The sequence below is a fragment of the Dermacentor silvarum genome, chromosome 7 (assembly GCF_013339745.2).
Source record: "Dermacentor silvarum isolate Dsil-2018 chromosome 7, BIME_Dsil_1.4, whole genome shotgun sequence".
NCBI lineage: Eukaryota > Metazoa > Arthropoda > Arachnida > Ixodida > Ixodidae > Dermacentor > Dermacentor silvarum.
In genome coordinates this window covers 68932105-68952535 of record NC_051160.1, presented here as the reverse complement: position 1 = coordinate 68952535, position 20431 = coordinate 68932105, and the positions used below count along the sequence as shown (strand labels likewise).

Sequence of the window (20431 nt, the reverse complement as noted above, 5' to 3'; positions counted from 1 at the left end):
TGCATGAACCCCAACAAGCATAAAGGCGACGAAAAATTTGAAGAAACAACTAAATCAGGTAAAGCATCAACAAGTGTGACTTGCATGAATGACCAAATTATAGGATGCGAAGTATCGCGAAAAAAGAAGAAACGAGACACTATTTGCCGCACGTAAAGATGCACTAAGCCGAGTCCACCCTCACTAACTGGTCTAAAAACATTGTCTCGCCTCCTGGGCTCGAAAGTGGAAGACCATAAGAGAGAGAGAGAGAGAGAAATACGTTTATTCAGTCATAAAAAAATAGAAAATTGTACTTGTATGAAAAGGCAACCCCAGTGGTTTTTCCGGTGAGGTGCCTAGATTAAGTTAATGGTTTCGCTTCTTTTAAGGTAGGTGAGCAAGCTGTCATATATAGCTTTGCGGTGTTGAGGGGTCCCTCTAGGAAGGATCCAGTCATTGAGAGTGGCGACTGAGCTCTGCAGCCCAGCAAGGCAGATTCTTCGCAGTGATGACAGGCCAGGACATGTCCATAGCAAGTGGTGGGCTGTGGCTGGCGCACCCGTGGTGCAAGTTCCGCAGGTGGGGTCAAGCGACTTGTCGATGTATTGGGCTTTGAACGCAGGCGTGACTGCCGTGCCGGTGCGTAGACGGCGGAGTGCCACGCGTTCCCGGCGTGGAAGCCCAGGAGGGAGGGGGTCATGGCCTTCGGGCAGAAGCGCTTGTAGAGCAAGCTTTCTATGCTGTCGGAGCTGCAGGTGAGCATCGACAGCGTCGACATCTTCTGCCGATCGAGCTGTGACGGAAACGGGGCAAGGAGAATAGGGGGTGGGTAAATATGCTCCCCGCGCGAGCGCGTCCGCTCGCTCATTCCCTCCTGCGCCCATATGACTCGGTGTCCAATAAATGTGCAGCTCAGTTCCCTTGTGCCGCAGAAGTGTTGCTTCTTCGTGGATGGCGGTTGCCAGTGGGTGTGCGTCAATCTTGTTAAGTTCACGCATGGCGTCTTGCGAATCCGTGTAAATGTGTAGAGGGTGGTGATGCTTGAGGCGGCCATATCTGGCTGCCTGAGCAACCTCTAGAATCGCTTGTAGTTCTGCACCGGTCGTACTTAATTGTGTGCTATGAGTAGTTGTTGCTGTGTTGCTGCCGTCGCTGTTCGTCCAGGCAGTACTGACGTGATTATGTGAAACAGCAGCATCTGTATAAATGCATTGAGCTGTACTATCGTTGAGGATGGCTCTGCGGTGATGGTAACGCCTCCGACTTATTTCATTTACTCCCACGTTGCTTGGAAGGGGGTGAACAATGGCGGACATCACGGGCAGCCACGGCGCCGAAGGTGTCGGGAGAAGAGGAGCTTGTGGCTTCCGACCGACCTGGGCGAGTATTCTTCGGCCTGAAGACGTAGCGGCTAGCCTCAGCACCTGGGCACATCTTGCGTCCTCCCTTAGTTCTTCAAGTGTGTTAATTTCAAGTGTGTGAGTAGTGGAAGACCATAAGAAAGTTACAAAAATTCGGTGAAAGCGTTGGATGTAGAGCCTGGCACAATGAATAACTTGCAATTCAACTTGACGGACCCAGTCGAGCCTTTTCAGGCTTTTTGTCCGTGCTCCAAACATCTTAGAGATGTTGAATAAAGCTGAATTGAATTGAATATGTAGTAAATTTTAGTTGCCAAATGTATTGCAGGCTTCAGCCCTTCCGAAAATAGAAAGTCGGTATGGAAAGAATGTGTTAGCGTAACTTTGCAAGGCTGAAACCCGTTCTTTCCAATAGTGCGTGCTTAATTTATATGCGTCTTCGGCACGCCAAGGTGCGTTGGCGGAACATCAGTCCACTTAATGCCTGCAAACTGTTCTGGCTTATAACACCAGGAGCCCAACCATAAGCCTAAGCTTTTCGAGGAGTTCATTTGTGCTCCTGATACGCTGCCAAATTTCTCTATTGTAGCTACAACCTTTTCAACAATGGGCTTATCTGTGCATAAAAACGCTAGATCATCTGCGTAAGCTAACACCTTAACCTCATTACCCAGTATGTTGAAGCCATGGATGGAACTTGACTGAATTACGCTTAAGCATAGTGGTTCCAGATAAAGGGCGAAGAGTAGTGGGGACATCGGGCATCCTAGTTTTACCGAAGCGCAGATAGCAACGGGTTTGGAGAGATGGCCATTAATAACTAAACGAGTAGAACAATGGGTGTAGCAAAGCCTAACGCCATTAAGCACAATGAAGCCAACGTTGGCATGTTCCAAAAGAGAAAATAAATAGGAATGACTGACTCGATCAAAAGCTTTAGCAAGGTCTACTTGGAGCATTGCAAGCTGCTCAGTGGAACGGTAACAGTACCCAAGAAGTGTACGGGCGATATGTATGTTGGTCTGAATTGATCGACCTCTAATTGCGCACGTCTGATGGAAACCAATGAGAATCGACCTCGCAAATTGTAATCTATTAGATAAAACTTTTGCAAAGATTTTATAATCAACGTTTGACAACGTGATTGGTCTGTAGCTTTCAACAGAACGCAGTTTTACCTTATCTGAGCTTTTTGGGATTAAAACTGTGTGGTTTTTGCAAAAGCATTGTGGAAGGGCGTCCACCTCTAAATTTGTAATAAATATATCCAATAATATGGAACTGATAATCACTTTGAACACTTTGTAAAATTCGCTTGAAAGTCCATCAGGGCCGGGGGTTTTCAATAAAGGCAGCTGATCAATAGCTAGCTCAATTTCTTGAATGGTAACAGTACCACTGATGAATGCACACTCCTCATTCTGTAAAGGTTTTACTAGAGACACAAAACTCTTTAAGACTTTTTCATCATGATCTTCGGGAGGTGCACTAAACAAAGCATTGTAGTAACTTTCAAATTGTGAAATTATGTCATTCGTATTTGTTACAAGACTACCTTTGGAAGTACATTTCCGAAATTACTTTTGAAATACCGTGACGTCGCTCATAAAGTAAAGCTTGACGTGTTGGCTGTTCAGAGTGCAAAGCACGGCTGTTTCGAGATCGAACTCGCGCACCTCGGTAACGCAGTGCGTCATACTTTTGTAACTCAGATTTCATATTTTCCATATCTTCTATGTAAGTGCCTGACATTTCGCATTCCATCTCGTAAATGCTACTTAGGCTCTTGAGAAGCATTTTGTCTTCATTCTTTCTATAAAATGATTTCACCGACCCAATTTCTATAGCCACTGTGCGAACGTCTTGCTTAAAGAGTTCCTAAGCAGCAAATAATGGCACGTCTGCAGAAAAACAAGTTGTTAAGGCCATACGCACACGATTGATAAATTCCTGATCATTTAGGAGCTCAGAGTTAAGTTTCCAGAGTGCCCACTGTGGTCGAAAATTGGTTACAGATTTCTCACCAATCGTTGCAATAACCATACAATGATCAGAGAACGAAACTGGGATTGTACTACAAGACAGTCCTCGGGAGAGGAGTGATGAAGAGTCATAAATTCGATCAAGGCGGGCGTAAGAGTCACCTTGAATTCGTGTATAAGAGCAAGAACACTGTCCCGACGCTCCTATATCTATGAGCCCTGCATTCTCTATCAGGTTAGACAAAACTTCACCACTCCTGTCTCGCTGAATGTTAATCCCGCTTCGATCACTCGGATCACATACCCAATTGAAATATCCCATTAACACAATGCAGCGTTCACAGTCCAGTAGATTACACACAGTATCAAATCAAAGAATTCGTTTGGCAGCGTCATTAAATGCGTAGAGGTTAACTATTCGCCATGGCGCACCCTGCAACACCAAATCGCAGTATATGTATCGGCCTTCAGCGTCCACATGTTAACTAAATTCTGAACAACGTAGGCTCTTTTTCAGAAACAGGAAGCAGCCCGCGGATAAACCAAGGGCGTGTGAAACGCAGACATTATACTCAGACAGAAAAGGTGGCAAGGCCCTTTCTGTTTCGTCATCACTCTCAATCTTCGTCTCCTGCACGGCAACGAAGTCGAGGCGATGCCTAGATAAAAGCCGGTGAAGCTGTACCTGTTTCTGCAGACCTAATGCCCCGTACATTCAAAGTTGCGAAGAGAAGTTGCTGTGTCAGCGGCATGGTGACTAACCACTATACGGACCTAATAATCTATGTTGTCAGTCCTTGAGGGCAACGGTGAGGCTCCCTCCGAACCCCCACCAGGCATCCTGGACCGTGATCGTCGGCACTTTCCTGAGTGTTTCGATGTCTTGCGGCGACGTGATTTTCTTGTAGTACTGGTCGTGTCGCTGTCCGTGCTTGTTTCTGATGTGTTTGTCGCGCGGCGCTTCGGAATTGATGTATCCGTGTTACTTCGTCTGTCCTCTACCAGCACAGGGTACGTGTCGAGAAGCTTGAGTGTAGCAGATGATTTCTTATCGGCTGCCTCTTTAGCTTGCTGGGCAGGAACTGGCTGTGTGATTACGGGCGCCTCATTGCACTGTTGCTTGCACTGATCATCTGTCGCTTTGCTACCTTCCTTGTCCTTGGGCGGTTCTGCGATGACATTGTCCTTAACATCTAGACGAGACTTCCTGGCACAACTGGTCTCCGTGGCAGATGGAACATCTCCGGTAGCGTCGAGAACCTCCGTGGCGTCCATTATGTGCTCTTGCACGCATTCTTCAGGAGGTCGTGTCCTATGTCGTAACTTGTCGGCGTATGTTACCACACATTCTTCAGTTGTGTGGCCAAAGTGCCGGCAGTCTTCACAACGTGGAGTTCTGCAGTTGCGAAGAATGTGGCCAACCTTGTTACAGCGGAGACAAAGCGGGGGTCTGCCTGGAATCAGAACAAGGCTCTGCGCTCCACAGACAGGTAGGAGATGTGGAACGCCACCCACACCTACTCCGTCAGCAAGAGACAACACCACATCACGATTTAGAGCACGCATTTCTTCCATCTCCGATACTCTCCAGCTTTCTGCTGATATAGATTTCACTTTCCCGTAAGCCTGGAGTGAATCTCGAATGTAGGCGTCTTCCAAACGCTCAGGTAGCCATAAAAGCTTCATTTTTACTTCCGTGGGCTCAGGGTCCATGACGATGCAGCGTCTTCCTTTCACTGATAAATTCCTTGCACCTGACTAGATTTGATTTTGTCATCGGTGACTTGCACGTCACCATCCACATGTGCGACATCTGAAATTGGCCAATGGAACTTATTTCCTTTAGGTCAATAACATTCCGAAGGGCGTCTCTGAAGTCTTTGGCTCTATACGGTCGACCAGCTAAGTCAGCGTGCAGAAAAATGGAGTCCACAACCAGCTTACCGGTAGGAAGACGAGGTAGCACAATACGGTAGTCATTGCTGCTGGCTGAAGCCTGAGCAGCACCTCGGCCAGGGGCCGATAATTCCTTTGAAGCGGAGAACATGAAAAACGCGACCGTTCGATCGCGTTTTTCATGGACGCCACCGCTGCTCCGCAGTTGACGCTGACTAAAGGTGTTCCAAGTGCGTGCCTCAATGTACCTGTTTTAAAAGCGAAGTATTTCTTGGCGAACAATTGCTACTTTGACCGTATATATCCTATATATCTAGCCGCCTACGACTTTGTGGTCTTATGGTCGTTTGGTTAGCTTGGTATGTACCAAAATTGACATACCATGACAAGAGCATATGACGAACCTAAATGATATGTCATGACAATATCACGACATGCGTGTCATGCAGGTCATGATAATGACCCAGCGAAAAAGTTTAAGATTCAAAAATCACTCATATGGGTTCGGACGTGGGTACTAAGTGAAGGAAACACTAAAGGTTGCTTGTCGAAGTCAGTCATGCGCATGACAATTGCAATGACTCAGCGAAAAAAGATAAACACACAAAAACCACTGGAACCCTTTCGGACGTGGGCACTAAGTCAAGAAAACACACAAGGATGCTGCTAGAAATCGTAGTCATGAGCATGACTCAGCATACATCACAATGACTCAGCGAAAAATATTAGCACTCAAAAACCACTGAAATGGGTTCGGACGTGGGTACTAAGTGAAGGAAACGCTAAAGCTTGATGGTCTAAGTCATAGTCATGAGTCATGAGCATGACTAAGGCTTTCGCCTTAAGGTCTCCTAGGTGTAGCTAAAGGGACTCCTGAGGACTCATGACATGAATGTCATGAAATGCGTGTCATGTAGGTCATGAAAGTGCCGCCTACGTCTTTGTGCTCTTATGGTCGTTTCGTTAAATTGGTAGGCTATCCGCCCTCTGCTTCGCATAACATCGATTCCCACAAGGCGTGGGATCTGCCGGCTTTTTTCATTCTAGCATTTTTGAATACATCTCCTTATTCCTATTTTTCTTCCTCAAACTTTCCCTATCTACCTTATAACGCAGCCTATGAAACTGCTAAATGCCTTACAATGCAAATTGTCCACATATCGACGCTACAATGCGCGCATCTAACATCGCATGTCTCTTTGTGCGGTAAGACGCGTGTATAGGACATGTTTCCAGTGCTAGATAGCAAGCGCTGCCCCCACTCAGTTGTAGAGTAGCTGACTCACACGCAGGGGGCCCGGGTTGGATGCTAGCATGTACTGGGCACATCATTTTTTTTTCGCCACATCATTTTTTTTCTATGAGTCAGAGTAGGAGCACCGAAGCAGGCATTGAAAGTATTGTATTAACTAACGTCTCTGTCAAGTAAATAATTCCTTTCATTTATTAGTTTAGGTACAAGGAATCTTTTTAAAATGTCTTTCTTGCATTTATATTGCCGCATCTTATCCGCGTGTTCTATCCTTTTTTTTTCATTTAACGTGGCCCTGATTGTAGTTCTTCAACTATATGCCAATTTGCGAATGAAATATATTCTGAAAAGACTTCAACAGCCTAAATGTACCCATCTGTCATAGCTATTATACATTTCAAAGCCAGATACTTGCAAACATATTTTTCGCTACTTTCACTTTCCCCATGGCACTATATGGCCGCAGCTTCTGCAATAACCAAAGTTTGCCACGGAATACTATTAGTCCTGCCTTTTGTTAGTGCATGAAAATTGGTGCACTGACGCAAACGTGTAAAAGACGCTCCCCATTAATGAGCGCGATAGCTCCACACTCGCTACCGACGATGACGAGATTTATCAATTCCTGTACACGGCACAAATGTAGTCCACATATTTCATTTGCGCACTCGCGTGAAGCCTACATTATACGGTCTATTGATCAGCTGGGAAACAAACAACTATTCGCCAGTACCAAAATAGCCCAGTGTTGTCACTTCACGTTATCAACGTTTACTGTCAGGCTTACGGGACCACGTCACCAATATAGAAAGTTGATGTGTCAAAAAATAAAAGAGCATGTTTCAACGCTAAGGCATGTGAGCATTCCCAAAACAAATATGAAATACAAGCAATAAAAATACCCCATAAGCTAAATATTTTGCCACGTCTTTGGCAGATTTAGCATTTGATAATTTCGCGAGTTTGATGACACACTTCGACAAGAGACATTGAATTTAATTCTGTGATTTTATGCGCCAAAACCACTATTCGATTATGAGGCACGCCGTAGTGGAGGACTCCGCATTAATTTTTACAGCTAGGAGATCTTTAACGTGCCCCCAATGCACTGGAAACGGGCGTTCTTGCATTTCACCCCATCGAAGTGCGGCTGCTGCGGTCAGAATTTGATTCCTCGACCTCGTGCTTAGCAGCGCCACACCATAGACGCTGAGCCACCGCGGTGGCTGAGAGGAGACGTTGATTATTGTCATTGATGTACGAAGGTTATGCGAAAATACCAGGTGTACAGAGAGATCTGCGGTGTTCCGCAACTTTTCGCATTGTACGCGGGGAATGCATACTACGAATGTTTGTGTCCATGGGCAAAAAAATATTCTAGCCCGAAAAACCTAATGATACATGAGCTTCTGTGTATGCGACTTACCCTCCTTCTGCTCAGAGCCAAGAGTTGAAATAACGTTTTCACTTGGAGAACTTTGAAAGTATATATCTCTTGAAGAAGTTGTGCTCTAATAATTGCCTCCTTTCAAGCCAGAATGAAGGAAGCCCCCACTATGACTGCCTTATAAAGACCTCCGGTCCACGACAGCTGTTTTCTTTGTGAAGCTGGTATTATAAGGTATCCGTGTAACATGATCACAGGCGCAACGCGGCTACGTGCAATCCCAAGGAAAAGCGCAACAAAACTCGCATGTGCCGCGTTTTCAGCCGTCTGCAATAACATGACCAAACATTCCGTCGTCCTTACCGAATGTTGATGTCTGAGCGGGCTGCTTACTGAACTAAGAGTGCAAGTCTACCCGAGACGCGTTCAGTGCTTTTTACCTACGTATAGCAAGTGAGCGAAATGTGCCCAGCAAACGTACGTGTTGCACAGAGTGCAGTGTGAATTAAGCCGATGAACTCTAGCACCGTAAGCGTTCATAACATAACCGACATTCTGATCCTTCCACTTTACGCCACAAAGCATACGATCAGATGGTATCCAAAATTAGGAAGAGAAACCTTCACGCCTTGGAAAAAGATACGTGACATCACTATTCAATTACTGCACGGCCATTGCAGCATCGTCGGTAATGACTTGGCTTTCAAGGTTCTCTGGACAGCCTACAACGACACCCAGACGCTTCCAATTGTTTCGCGAGCGCCGACAGTGCAGGAAAAATTTCTCTGTCTGCCCATACAAACACGCAAGTTAACCGGTGTTCAAAGGTGCGCGATGGCCCGCCGTGTATACTGGACCATTTGGTAAGGCCAGAAACGCTATTTCTTCAATTGCCTGCTTTACTGCAATATTCTGTGTTGTGCTCTTTATAAAACTGTTGTGTATTACCCCCACCACCACCCTCAGTCTACCGCGTGCTCTGCTTAGTATACGATGGCTTGGTTACCAAGTTGCTACTCAAATTCTCTATGGTGAAGGTTGTACTGTTGTGCATCTGTGCACTGCTGCTCGCTGATGTGCACGAGGGCCAATTCAGGTGCTTCCTCTGTACGCTGAACGAACTGATTATAACGAGCACTGTATGCATGCTTCGAGCGTAAACAGGACCAAAGAGGACGCAAGATTGTCGCACGACTGGCCACTCAAAGCAATTTGCGTGTATTCGCGGGTTGTCTTCACGCTGGCAGATACACTTCTATGTAGCACGTAATGAGCAACAGAAAGCTGTCTCAGGAGTTTTCAAGTTGCTCGGCAATTTTCTCGCTGACACGTTTCATCTAATTATAATATTTGAGAACTTGATTAAATATTTAGACTACTCATGTAATTATACGGGAAATGCAAAAAATAATCTCAGTAATTATAAGCGACGGCCAACAGCATTACATTGGTTTCATCCAGCTAAGTGGCATTTGCATATTTTTACATCTTCGTGCATGACAGTTGGGACTATCTTAAACACATAAATATGGGAAGAACACGCAGGTTTCGAAATTATTTGCTAAGCTCATAAACAAACGTTTGGCAATATTGTTTCACCGAACATGAAATGTAACATGTCGAACTTTGATCAAATGTGAACTCGGTGTCACGTACAGTTCTTTCTGGAAACTGTGAAAAAAAAAGACGAAGTGTCTACGAAGGCTATAAAATTGTCACGCGGATTTAACGCCGTGTGCAAGAAGGCTATAGTGCTTCCAATTTTTACTAAATTTGATTTTGGTTGCAATTATATTTTCTCAGGACAGCGGGCTACATTTTGCGCCATTCGTGAAACAATCAGAAGGCACCAGAGCCCTTGTATTCGTAATTTGATGTACATGCCATAAAAGTCTTACGAATTTTAGGATTTGCCGCATCACTCATAACCTTTTTCTCACTTTCTGGAGATCCAAACAAGACGTGGCACTCACACAACCAACTTCGAAACAAATTTTGGCGTAAGAAAAATCTTGCGGAACAAACGCATTCATAAAGCTCAACACGTTGGTAAGGTCAGCAAGCTTGCTGTGCTTGCCGTCGCAAAAACTAGCGACGTAGTCAATAACAGCCATGTATGCAATGGTAGCACAGATGCGAACTTCAGTACTTGCACTTAAAGTGGGCGAATCACAAATCCTAAATGGCCACCGCTGGGGCCGACGTAAGAAGGAAGTTCCGAGATAGTAGAGATGCCGTGTTACGAACATAATTAGGCCAATTTGCGCCACTCGATCTGTGGCTGGTAAGCGATGGAACGTGCTCTTGCGGCCTGATAGCAGAGGATAGCGGGTGCTTTTATCTTACCAGCAGACTTTGATAAGTAATCTCAAAGAGTGCTGAAATATTTAGTGCATAATCGCATTGGACATGCGCTGTTGTCTATTGCAATAGCATTCCTCCTGTGCTGAAAGATGGTGCTTAATGTCAGACAGGTTTATTTCTCTATTCCCGCAATAAACGGGCTTTTCTTGCTGGTCAGGACACTCTATGGGTGCAGCAGATAGAAGCTTAGTGTCTGTCTATGACAACCGTCAACTTTTGTCATTGATGTTATTTCAGCAGATCTATCATTTGTTTTACTACGGAAGACTTGCCCACGCTGTAAGGGATGCAGATAAGTATTTTTGTTGATGATTTTGAACTTGTGCTTTTCATTGGGATATGAAAGAATGACGAAGCGCCTAAACGTCTCCATTATAAGACATTGTTGCCTTAGGGAAATTCGCCGTCGTCTTGCGCCGTAACATACTGCGTTGTAGGCACGAGACCGATGACTTGAGAAAATTTATCCGAAATTGTCTCGAATGTTGAACTGTTATGCACCTTGAGTGCCGTCCTGTGCCGTATTCTAATGTTCACTTGAACGTTTGCTTTGATGAACACAGTAAGTTCATCGAAGCGTTCGTGTTGATCGCTGCGGTATTGCTGGCTGATTAGCCTTCATTTGTGTAAGACACCACTGGGGACTACGACCGACACCGCTGTTAAGAGGCTCCAGGCCCCGACGTCACCAAACTACAATTCATAACAGTGTTCCAAAATTACCGCCTGGAAAGCAAACTCTTGACTTCGAGCGAAGCGCCATCGTGGCTCTGTTTTATCAGCTGTCGAGGAGCCAGGAAATAGCGATGAACGCGGGTACGAGGAGGCCAAACTGAGAGGGGCTACAAAACATGCACGTGCGAATGCTACGTAGTGAAGTTCTCATAAAGTTGGAACTGTCAGTAGCTACTGTTTATTTCTGCATTTCTCTTTTGTGACGCCTTCTTTATCTCTCCGTGCCCTCGACAAGAATTCTCTGTGAAAGAAGTACCTGTAATGTCATCGGTTGGCGCTTCACGACATTGCCGACCAGCGCCTTAGACGCTACTGGCAGCCAAGGGAGCTGGTCTGGAGCTAATGCGGGTTATTCGAACCGCACTTGCGACCTCCTACAGCAGTCACATGCCATCCCGGTGGACGTGCACGTGCTAGTGGCCTTGCCTTGAGGCTTGTGACCTCTTTATTATCCAAAATCTTTTTTTTCTTTTGGTAATTTATATAAAAATAAAGTCTTTTACTATCCTTGCAATAAGCGCAGCCCTTACGCTGCTTTGATGGTGCGATGAACGGCCAAATACGGTCGCGCCTTTCGGCGCTGTAGCAATCGCCCGGAAAAGGAACCCGTCAAAAGAGAGTTGTGCAGTGATCTGCCGAGACAACATAACCTCTACTACAGACGCACAGTGTTTGCCCATGATACCAGGTGGCGGCGCATTTTCTTTCCTTCTCGTTTATTCCGAGCTTTGTTTCCATCGCGCTCTCATACGATACCGTAAGTTAGGTGCGCGGTCACTTTCGAAGCACTCCTAAATTATGGCCACAAACTTTTTGGTAAAGAAAATTCCTACGAAATGCGCAGTTTAGTGAATTCCAGCCCAGGTGCCTTGCTTAGTTCAGCGAGCTCATCAGGGAAACCTGAGATGTGCTTCGTGTAAGGCATGAAAGTGCGCAGAAAACAAATATTTAGTATTCTCGCAACTATCATAATTCAGGCAGAAATGTTAAACAGTCTGCACACAATATGCCTAAAAGGGCTTTCATTTCTTCTGAATGCGGACACGATGTGACGTATAGTTCTCTCGGGACACTGGGTAACGTTGCCAATAAGGGCCGTGTAATGTTTTTTATAAATAATTTTTTACTATGGCCTTAATTTATCCACACACTCCTAAATTCACGAGCACATATGCCTATATGGCCTATTCCGTCCATTTCTGTCCATTTTGCCCATCCGTCATTTTCGTCAAACTTGTACTTGACGGCAGGCGGGATAGCCGGCTAAGCTCTGCGCTGTTCATGAACCGCCCCTGTATATTACCGTAGTGTATGAATACCTAATAAATTGCTAAGACGCTAACTAAACCACACACTTTATTTAGTTAGCACCCATAACATTCACCTTATTTTCCCTAAATATAAATAAGGTGACTTGTTTAGTTAACCGAGGGCACCGTGGAAACCTACTACAAACCTCATTTACAGCATGAAAATAGGTAAAAAAGGAGTATTCATCAAATGTTTGCAACGATCGCAATTAGGCCAGAAACTGTGTACCTTCTCTGCATTTCACTCTTAATATAAGCGCTTTTTCTATCAAATATGATATCATGGTCACAGACAGTTCGTCTAGTACTCTGTGAAACATGGCGAATAACAGCTGTATAACGCTTTCCATCGCTTGTTGAGGAATGCTTTTAAACGAACGTTTTGAAGCGAAAGCTTCTTTACGCTACCTCAGGCAGCCATCGGCGACTCAACAGTTTTGACCATAAGAGCAAGAGGTCAAACCACAAGAGAGCATTAGGGCGCGCTTATAGTCCAACGTTATCAGCACGCGGGCGAGCCTCATAAGACGCCGGGCGCGTCGGGGCGCATTGGCCGCGCGTCCGGTTACGTTGGCGGCGCCAGTACGTCGAACCATCGGTCGAACTATAGCCGCTGTTGTTCTCGCCAACGTGACGTAACGTGCGCGCGCGTTCACGCTACGTCGGACTATATTAAGGCCTTTGAGGAGCCCTGAATGGAGGCATTGCCGCCGTTGCCAGAGTAGAGTTGGGCTCGGCTGTGAGTTGCAACCAAGTCTCACTACTTTACTGATCACCGCAGTGTCTTCATAGCCATAACACTGTATTCATTGTAAACATGACTGTATATTATTGCGAAACCATACCTTGGCCACAGCTCGACAATGGCCCTAGCCAGGGCAGTGAAGCTTTCGCTATCAACCAGGGTTAACCAAAGCTAAACCACACCAATTTTTTTACTGATGCTCTTGAAGCGTTGCTTACACATCAGCTAAATATTTCTCCTGTATTTCAGAAAGGTTAGCTTTGTAGCACGTTGGCTTCTTTGAACACATTGGGCGAACTTTGTATCCTTTTCGGAAAATTTGTTTGTAACGTTTTGAAACAATTGAATACGTAATTTCTCACACTAAGTGTAATTACCCACACACTTCAAAGCTTTCTGTATTGCTCACCCATAGCATGGCCCTTGTTATCTCAAATTATAAAATTGCAGCAGCCTTTCAGTTTGCGAACAGTGGTGGGGCAAATTTACAAGTACTTGAAGCATGCCACTCAACAGGCAAGCAGGACTTTGTCGCAACTTGAGTTTAGCGCCTATATAAATCAGACACGTCAACAATTTCCTGCGCATCACTGCAAACATGGCGCAACTATAGATTTGGTGAATATTCTACTTCTTACAGCATACTTCTAAAACTCGGCTATAACATTTTCTAGACCTTATAGTCACACTGTTGCAAAATAAAAGTACGTAATTCGTTTTACATAGACCCTTTATCTGTTTGGCTGCCACCTCTATTCAGTTGTAATGACATGCCTGCTGGATAAAGGTTATGTCCAACTTCTCTCTAGTACTTATGAATTTCAGCGAATCATACGCAATACATACCGGCACAAACTGCTTCATTAAAGACAGCAGCAATTTTTCCGAAACAAATTCACAGGAGGTTTCACGAATCCGTGTACATTTTGTCATGTTTATTGTAGTACAAGGAGAGTATGCAATCACACACTTATGGGGTGTTCTTCAGCTGGCGTATCATCTGGTGCTTTTGTTTGGTGATTTTTAATTTTCTCTAGAAGATAATTCAGTCCATCGCTTCACGCATGGCTCTATAAAATTCAAGCGAGAACTCCCAGTACCATATTTCATTGAGTACGCTAGGGAACAGTGCGCCCAGGATTTGAAACGCGGAGCGCACCTCGGTACCGGCACCATCGACAATAGCGCGGAGGCCTTCTGTTGTGACAGGAGCAATGCGACCCATCAGTCCAAGCTTGACGCCTTCGTCGGAAGACTCGAGGATGCGGAACTGGGCGGTGAACCGGGAGAACATGGCGCGAACACTGAAGCGGCCTTCGTGCCCTGAGCAAGCCTTCCATGGCAATGATAAGACGATGTCGCCATCATTGACGATGTCTGCATATAGCATGCGGCTTCCGTTGATGCAGTACGGAAACAGTGGTCCGTACAGACGGAGTTTGTTCAGACCCTTCACGCTGAATCCAGCCAATTCAAGTCCAGGCACGTACGGCTGAAGCTCCTGTGGATTAGGCACGTAATTTTCAGGCAGCCTGGCCAGCACTCGGGCAACTTCGTTGTCCAGACGGAGACCAGAGAAATCACATGTGGTATCTGTGCAATAAAAAAGTTGTTTTTGCTGCAAAATCGATATGATGTTTTTAGTGAGCAGAACACGAGCACAATAGTATTTGTATCCAGGCGAGGACAAGATATAAGTGACTACAAAACCCCCATTATTTTTCTTTTGATTTCACGGGTACCATTAACATGAAGGTTTGAGGTTTGTGATGAGAAAGTGCTAAACAATTTAGATTACTGCGATTGCGATTATATGGACTCTCCAGACGGATTTCTGCCGTTGGCGTCGTCGTCGCCTCTGCCATGAGGTTCCGTGTAAAGTCGAAGGGCAATAAGATCTTCGCCGCGCGCCGTATGCTGTAAATGCGAGTGAAAGTGCGCGAGGGATGCGCGCTTTTACTGAGAGCAAACGCTAGGCGGAGAGAAAACGCAACGTCTTCCGTGCCATTGGGGGATGGGGTGAGGGAGGGGAGGCGACGTTCAGCTGCGGCACCAAACGCGTATCTTGCGACCGGGCGTAAGGGGAACTGGCGACTCAATCTCCCATGCGAAAGGAGGAAATCGCGAAGGCAGCGCACGATGGAAGAGAGTGCAGCTTATACTCTGCCAGCAATGGCGTACTTGTACTTTGGGCAGCTGCGGGCTGTCGCGTGCACCGTATCTTGAAACCGATCTCCACACGGCTCTTACCTTTGTAAGCGCTGTGCTTTCGCCGCTCAGTTTCCGTTGTTGCAATAGACCGGACGAACCTTCGCTCTCTTCTGCCGGCGCGCTTGCTCACGCCAACGTTTTGACAGTGGTAGTCTACGGTCATCGAGTCTCATCTATTCATGTTTGCTTGTGCGCGCTGACACCATGCTTGTTAATTCAGTTAATAAGCGAATGTGTCCAAGTTTATGCAGCCGATAAAACTACTATCCTTACTCAGTATAGCTCTCTTCTAATTTGCTTTCGCAATTTATTCTTCGCCTTTAGGGCGAAACTTCGACATTTTTTGGTATGCTGTCTAATAGAAAAATAAACAAGAGCGTCATTTTCTACAGGTTGATCACGTTCATTTTGCCAAGAAATCTTAAAACTCGACTTAACAGAAGGCATAATTCTTGTCGGCCAGCAGCATTGTTCGTAAAAGTGGGTATTACTAGCCCGAGACATTGAAACACATCTTCGACCAATTAACCAAAATTTTCGAATTAACGTCGGAATTAATGGCTTTATGGCACGTATTACGATTTATAAATAGTAGCTGCTGAGCTTCCTAGACGCATCGCCAGGAAAACACTGGTCTCGAAATATTCTTACCCAAAGTCTGGGACGAAAGACATGAGCGTTTCAGTTACTTTTGCGCTTGAATGCATAAAAGAGCGTTTTGTTACTAAAGTGAGCGGAACAACAGCGCATATTTACGGCGAACTTTGTAGCGCATATGTCGAAACTGGCGTCATCCTGAAGATTCAATTAAAATGAATATATCTTGCAAACTTACAGGCTACGATTATTTAAGTACAATATGTGCCGTATACTAAATAATTATGAACTTCATTAGTTATTTTTCTAATTAGTTGAATATGTGTTTCAATTTCTCCTGAAAGTAATGACCGTCTCTCTGCATATCCCAGCTCACGGACTAGAATTATGTTATATGCAATTGGCGACACTTAAAAATTCCGAAAAACAAAAACAAACTATCACAACGTGTAACAACCAAATGGAGTAGTATGAAAGACACAAATGTATTCACCTTATCAAAGATACAAAATCGTTCGAAATTATCACGCCGCTAAATCTTTTAGGCAGCGTATAAACTATACAAGGCATCCATGCAAGGTTCACGCTAATGTCCTGAATCTTATCTACTTTTTGCAAAGATGCGCTTCATTTCTCTCGCTCGCTTAACAGTTTATCGTTTCAAAGCAGCAGATATATTTTCTTTACTCAACCCTTAGCCTAATAAAGCGAATGCCATTCTTGACATTATCACACCAGCTTCTTTTAAAGCTATATAGAAACCATAAATAAGGGCCGATCTCGAAAACTGTGCAGCCTAAAAAGATGGCCCCTTCAAAAAATTGTGCAACCTCAAAAGGTGAGCCAATTGCGCAAGTAGAGAAAACTAAAAATGTAGGTCTAACCTTGTTCACGGCCCTCTTTCTCTATGAAAACTTACGTTAGTGAGCGGAATTCTATCGCCGTCGTGCGGATTGTCACGCACAACAGCCCAACGCTTCAGCGTGACGTGGCCTGGAAGCCCGTGGGGAGGGAGGGAGTAAGTCAGTGTTCACACACCCCAGCGAACACCATGGTTTACTCTCTGAACACTCACCCGTACTTCGCGAGTGTGCCCCTGTATGCTGCAACATGTCGAGAGAGAAGTGCGAGAAAGGAACCCGGCAGCAGTACGCGCCTCTACACGAAGTGTTTCGGCCATTCGCTTATTTCAATCGCATCGTGGTCGAATTCTGCTCGAATTTGTTTGTGTAGCACCTTATGCTTTTCACCATTGGCAGATAGAGGAATAATACGTGGGATGAAAAGCAGTGTTTCCTCCAGCAAGGACAATTTCCTATGTCAAAGTACTTTCCACCAAACGTATGAATCAGGCTACCTTTGTTCGCAAACGGTCGAATAAACCATTCTAGTTTAGTTGAAATGTGTACGCGTTTACACTTTTATTGGTGTTATACAATACGATGTTATTACCTTTATGGCATTTTCTTTCAGGAATCAATTGTACGAGTTATGCTTCGTGAAACTGCCGAACTCAAAGTATTTTTCTGTAAATACTGAAATTCTGCTAATATTATCTCTACAGTGTTCTAATGCAGTTTCACGCTTGCGGAAACCCACGCATGTTTATGAAATTGGACGTGCTGTCATTTCTTAGCCGGTTCAGAAACGAGAGGAGGTACAAGGGAACAACTGACACCATACAGACAAAATATTTTGATTCACAAGTACAAAATACATGATTCGAGAATTTTGTATAAATATGCGTGATGTATGCTCAAGTGTCGCGTATGACTAGTGTAATATATTAGCACTCGCTGTTCTCACCGTCACTGATCCGGGACAAATCTAAACGAGGAAGTGCAAACCACCAACTTCATACGTATATGTCTTCATGTGTCAGTTCTTGCCTGACCCAGATTATCAATTTTCCACGTTATTTGTAAATATGTCGCATTTCTATCGGCAGGGACTAAAACAGGCTAAGGCTGATTCTTGAGTGCTATTAGAATTCGCCTTTGCGTTCGGTGTACTTAGCCTCTCATGCACGTATGTTCACCCACACTTAAACCACAACAGCTACCAGTGGTCGTTCCACCTATTGTGACCAAAGGTCAACTTTGTGAAAAGAATTCCAAACATCTCTTTACATGCCCCATAGAGTGCTGCAGCACACGATGATGTCAAATAGGCGACTACAGCAAGAATTGTCGCTGGCCCCATCTTCACATAGTTCCTGTAAAGCAGACATTCATCAGGTTCGCCATGCTACATCACGGACCTTTCGAACAGCCACCCTTGTAACATATATGGCGTGTATGTTAATCTCGCTAATACACTATCAAACTGAAAAAAGTACAGTTGTAAAGTTACAGTTATCCAACAATGACTTATTTGATAACACAATAGAAAATCTTTTTTTTTGATCCAGAAACTCAGTAGCTGGTCGTAGGATTAACTCACATTGTAGATTCAGAACACACTCAATGTAGCCCAAACTTTTTTTTAATTTATAGAACAGTCATACTTTGTCAATATTGGAATATTTAGCTAGAAGATGCCAACCTTGCTTAATACTAATGCAACAAAGTGTAAAAAGTGGCACTATTTCTTACGTCTCATTTGATTTTAATATACATTTCAATTGTGACTAGTAGAGCTGGGCTCTTCCATGCAGAATAAGCAGATAGTTGATTATGCAGAAGAGACAACTAATATTTTTCGCAGTGGCAAGGGCTCCCGTGTTTACACGAGCGCTTTCCCAAAAGTAAATAAATTGTTTTATCATCATAAACATATTGCTGAAAAGATTATCGCTTATAAAAGCATGTTTCCAGCAGTTGAATAGCCTACTTAAATAGCCTAAAACCTATGGCGCTTGTTTTACAAAACGATGTTTTTTTGTTCATTAGAGTGAGATCAATTCAATTTTAGTGGAAGCGTTAAATCAACTCCTTCAAAACGGCCAGTTATGAATGATCAAATTCACTTACTTCATTGCCAAACCGTCAAACCAAGTATTACGCTGCGAGTTTTCAAGTCTGTTGGATCCCTCGAAAGGCAAACGCCCGCAGTGTCTGCAGCAGAAAGATTCTGAAGCTTGTCGCCTATCGTGAAACTATATAGAGCATAACGGTAGAGGCGCCTTGCCAGCACCGATAAGTTCGTGTTGCGGCAAATGTGCAGTTGCAGCCTTTGGGCAATCTTAACTGCGCTTTCCATGATACCCGGTCGGCTTTCGATGCTGATTAGCTACGTTGCTCGAGCAAATTCTTATTGACCGCGCCGCTGGAGCTCCTTAGACGCAAGATGATTGCACCGACAAGCAACCACCGAGAGAACTTTCATACTTTGTTATCACTGCTAAATCCAGATGTTTATTCTGTCTCGTCCGTAGTGCTGTTTCCGATGAATAATTGGACGGATACAGTGCTTTTATTTTTACACACATGTTTTACACTAGCTTACGATTGCTTAATTTTCCTTAGCTGTGACAACAGCGGCGCCATAGCAAAGTGCCCTCCTAATACATCGGGTTCCTGGCATGCAGTTATTCTGAACGAGCACGATTATAAATATGTCGTGCTCCTGTCGAATACGTTCATAAACGAGCCTAAAAAGTTCGGTAATTATGTTTTCAGATACGCCGCATTGCTATATAACAATGATGTATAATTGAGGCATCAAGAAGCTAACGCTCGGCTTCTGTGCCTATATGTCGTCATCTTGAGCCCTATTTGGAGGAGCTGACAAGAGACGAATTTGCAATAATGACGAGTTGTGCCTAAACCTCATAGCTTTGGCCCCGCCCATTTCAATCTAAAACTTTATTTAAGAAGAATCATATAAGACGAATGCGTTGACCACAAGGCCTTAAGCTGGCAGCAGAATGGCTGCTTAGTGGTTACAAATTCTTTGTAACTTATCCGACTTTTAAGTATAAAGCGTTAGGTGTCGATGCTGGTGGTGTCCTTCGCGGTTACCTTCCAGCCTTGCAGTGAGCTTGTAGTCACCTTGGCGAAACTTGGTCGACGCCATCCAAAAATGCTAGGACTGCCGCCTTATTTCTCAGTAAGGCTCCTGTAAACAAAGTAAATCATTTGCTTTAAAAGGAAAATTTGGTAAGTTTTAGTCAGGGTGGGAATCGAACCCAGGCCTCCGCTGTGCGAGAATAGCACGCTTCCCTGAAGCCACGGCTTCACCTCTATTGAGGCTGACTAAAGGTGTTCCTAGTGCGTGCCTACTGTACCTGTTTTTCATTTTAGTATTTTTGAATACATCTCCTTTTTCCTATTTTTTCCCTCGACCTTTCTCTATCTACCTTATAACGGAGCCTATGAAACTGCTAAATGGCTTGCCACCTGGTGCAATAATATGCAGCTACAATGCAAAGTGTGCACGTATCGACGCTACAATGCACGCATCTAACACCGCGTGTCACATTATGTGGTTAGACGCGTCTATAAAACATGTTTCCAGTTCGAGATAACAAGCGCTGGCGTGAATAAGTTTTAGAATAGCTGACTCACACGCAGGGGGCCCGGGGCCGATCCCGGCATTTAGTGGGCTTTTTTTTTCTCGTTCCTGGCGATAGCTGCGACGGACATCCGCGGATCCAGCGGACAACATC

At 44.6% G+C, this 20431-nt stretch overlaps 2 protein-coding genes across 3 annotated transcripts in view; both read right to left on the bottom strand.

Moving 5' to 3' along the window:
• Nucleotides 1-20431, bottom strand: part of LOC119459559 (uncharacterized) — a 41422-nt gene that overhangs the window by 5847 nt on the left and 15144 nt on the right. The window contains exon 3 of one of the 2 annotated variants that reach the window (XM_049670820.1): nucleotides 14174-14607. In XM_049670820.1, the coding sequence (XP_049526777.1) occupies nucleotides 14174-14607 (434 nt within the window). Of the gene's footprint in view, nucleotides 1-13986; nucleotides 14608-20431 lie in introns of those variants that run through there. The other variant, XM_049670819.1, reaches the window with a different exon arrangement.
• LOC125946795 (uncharacterized) overlaps nucleotides 1-20431 on the bottom strand; it is a 61319-nt gene that overhangs the window by 33596 nt on the left and 7292 nt on the right. The gene's annotated exons all lie outside the window — the stretch shown is intronic.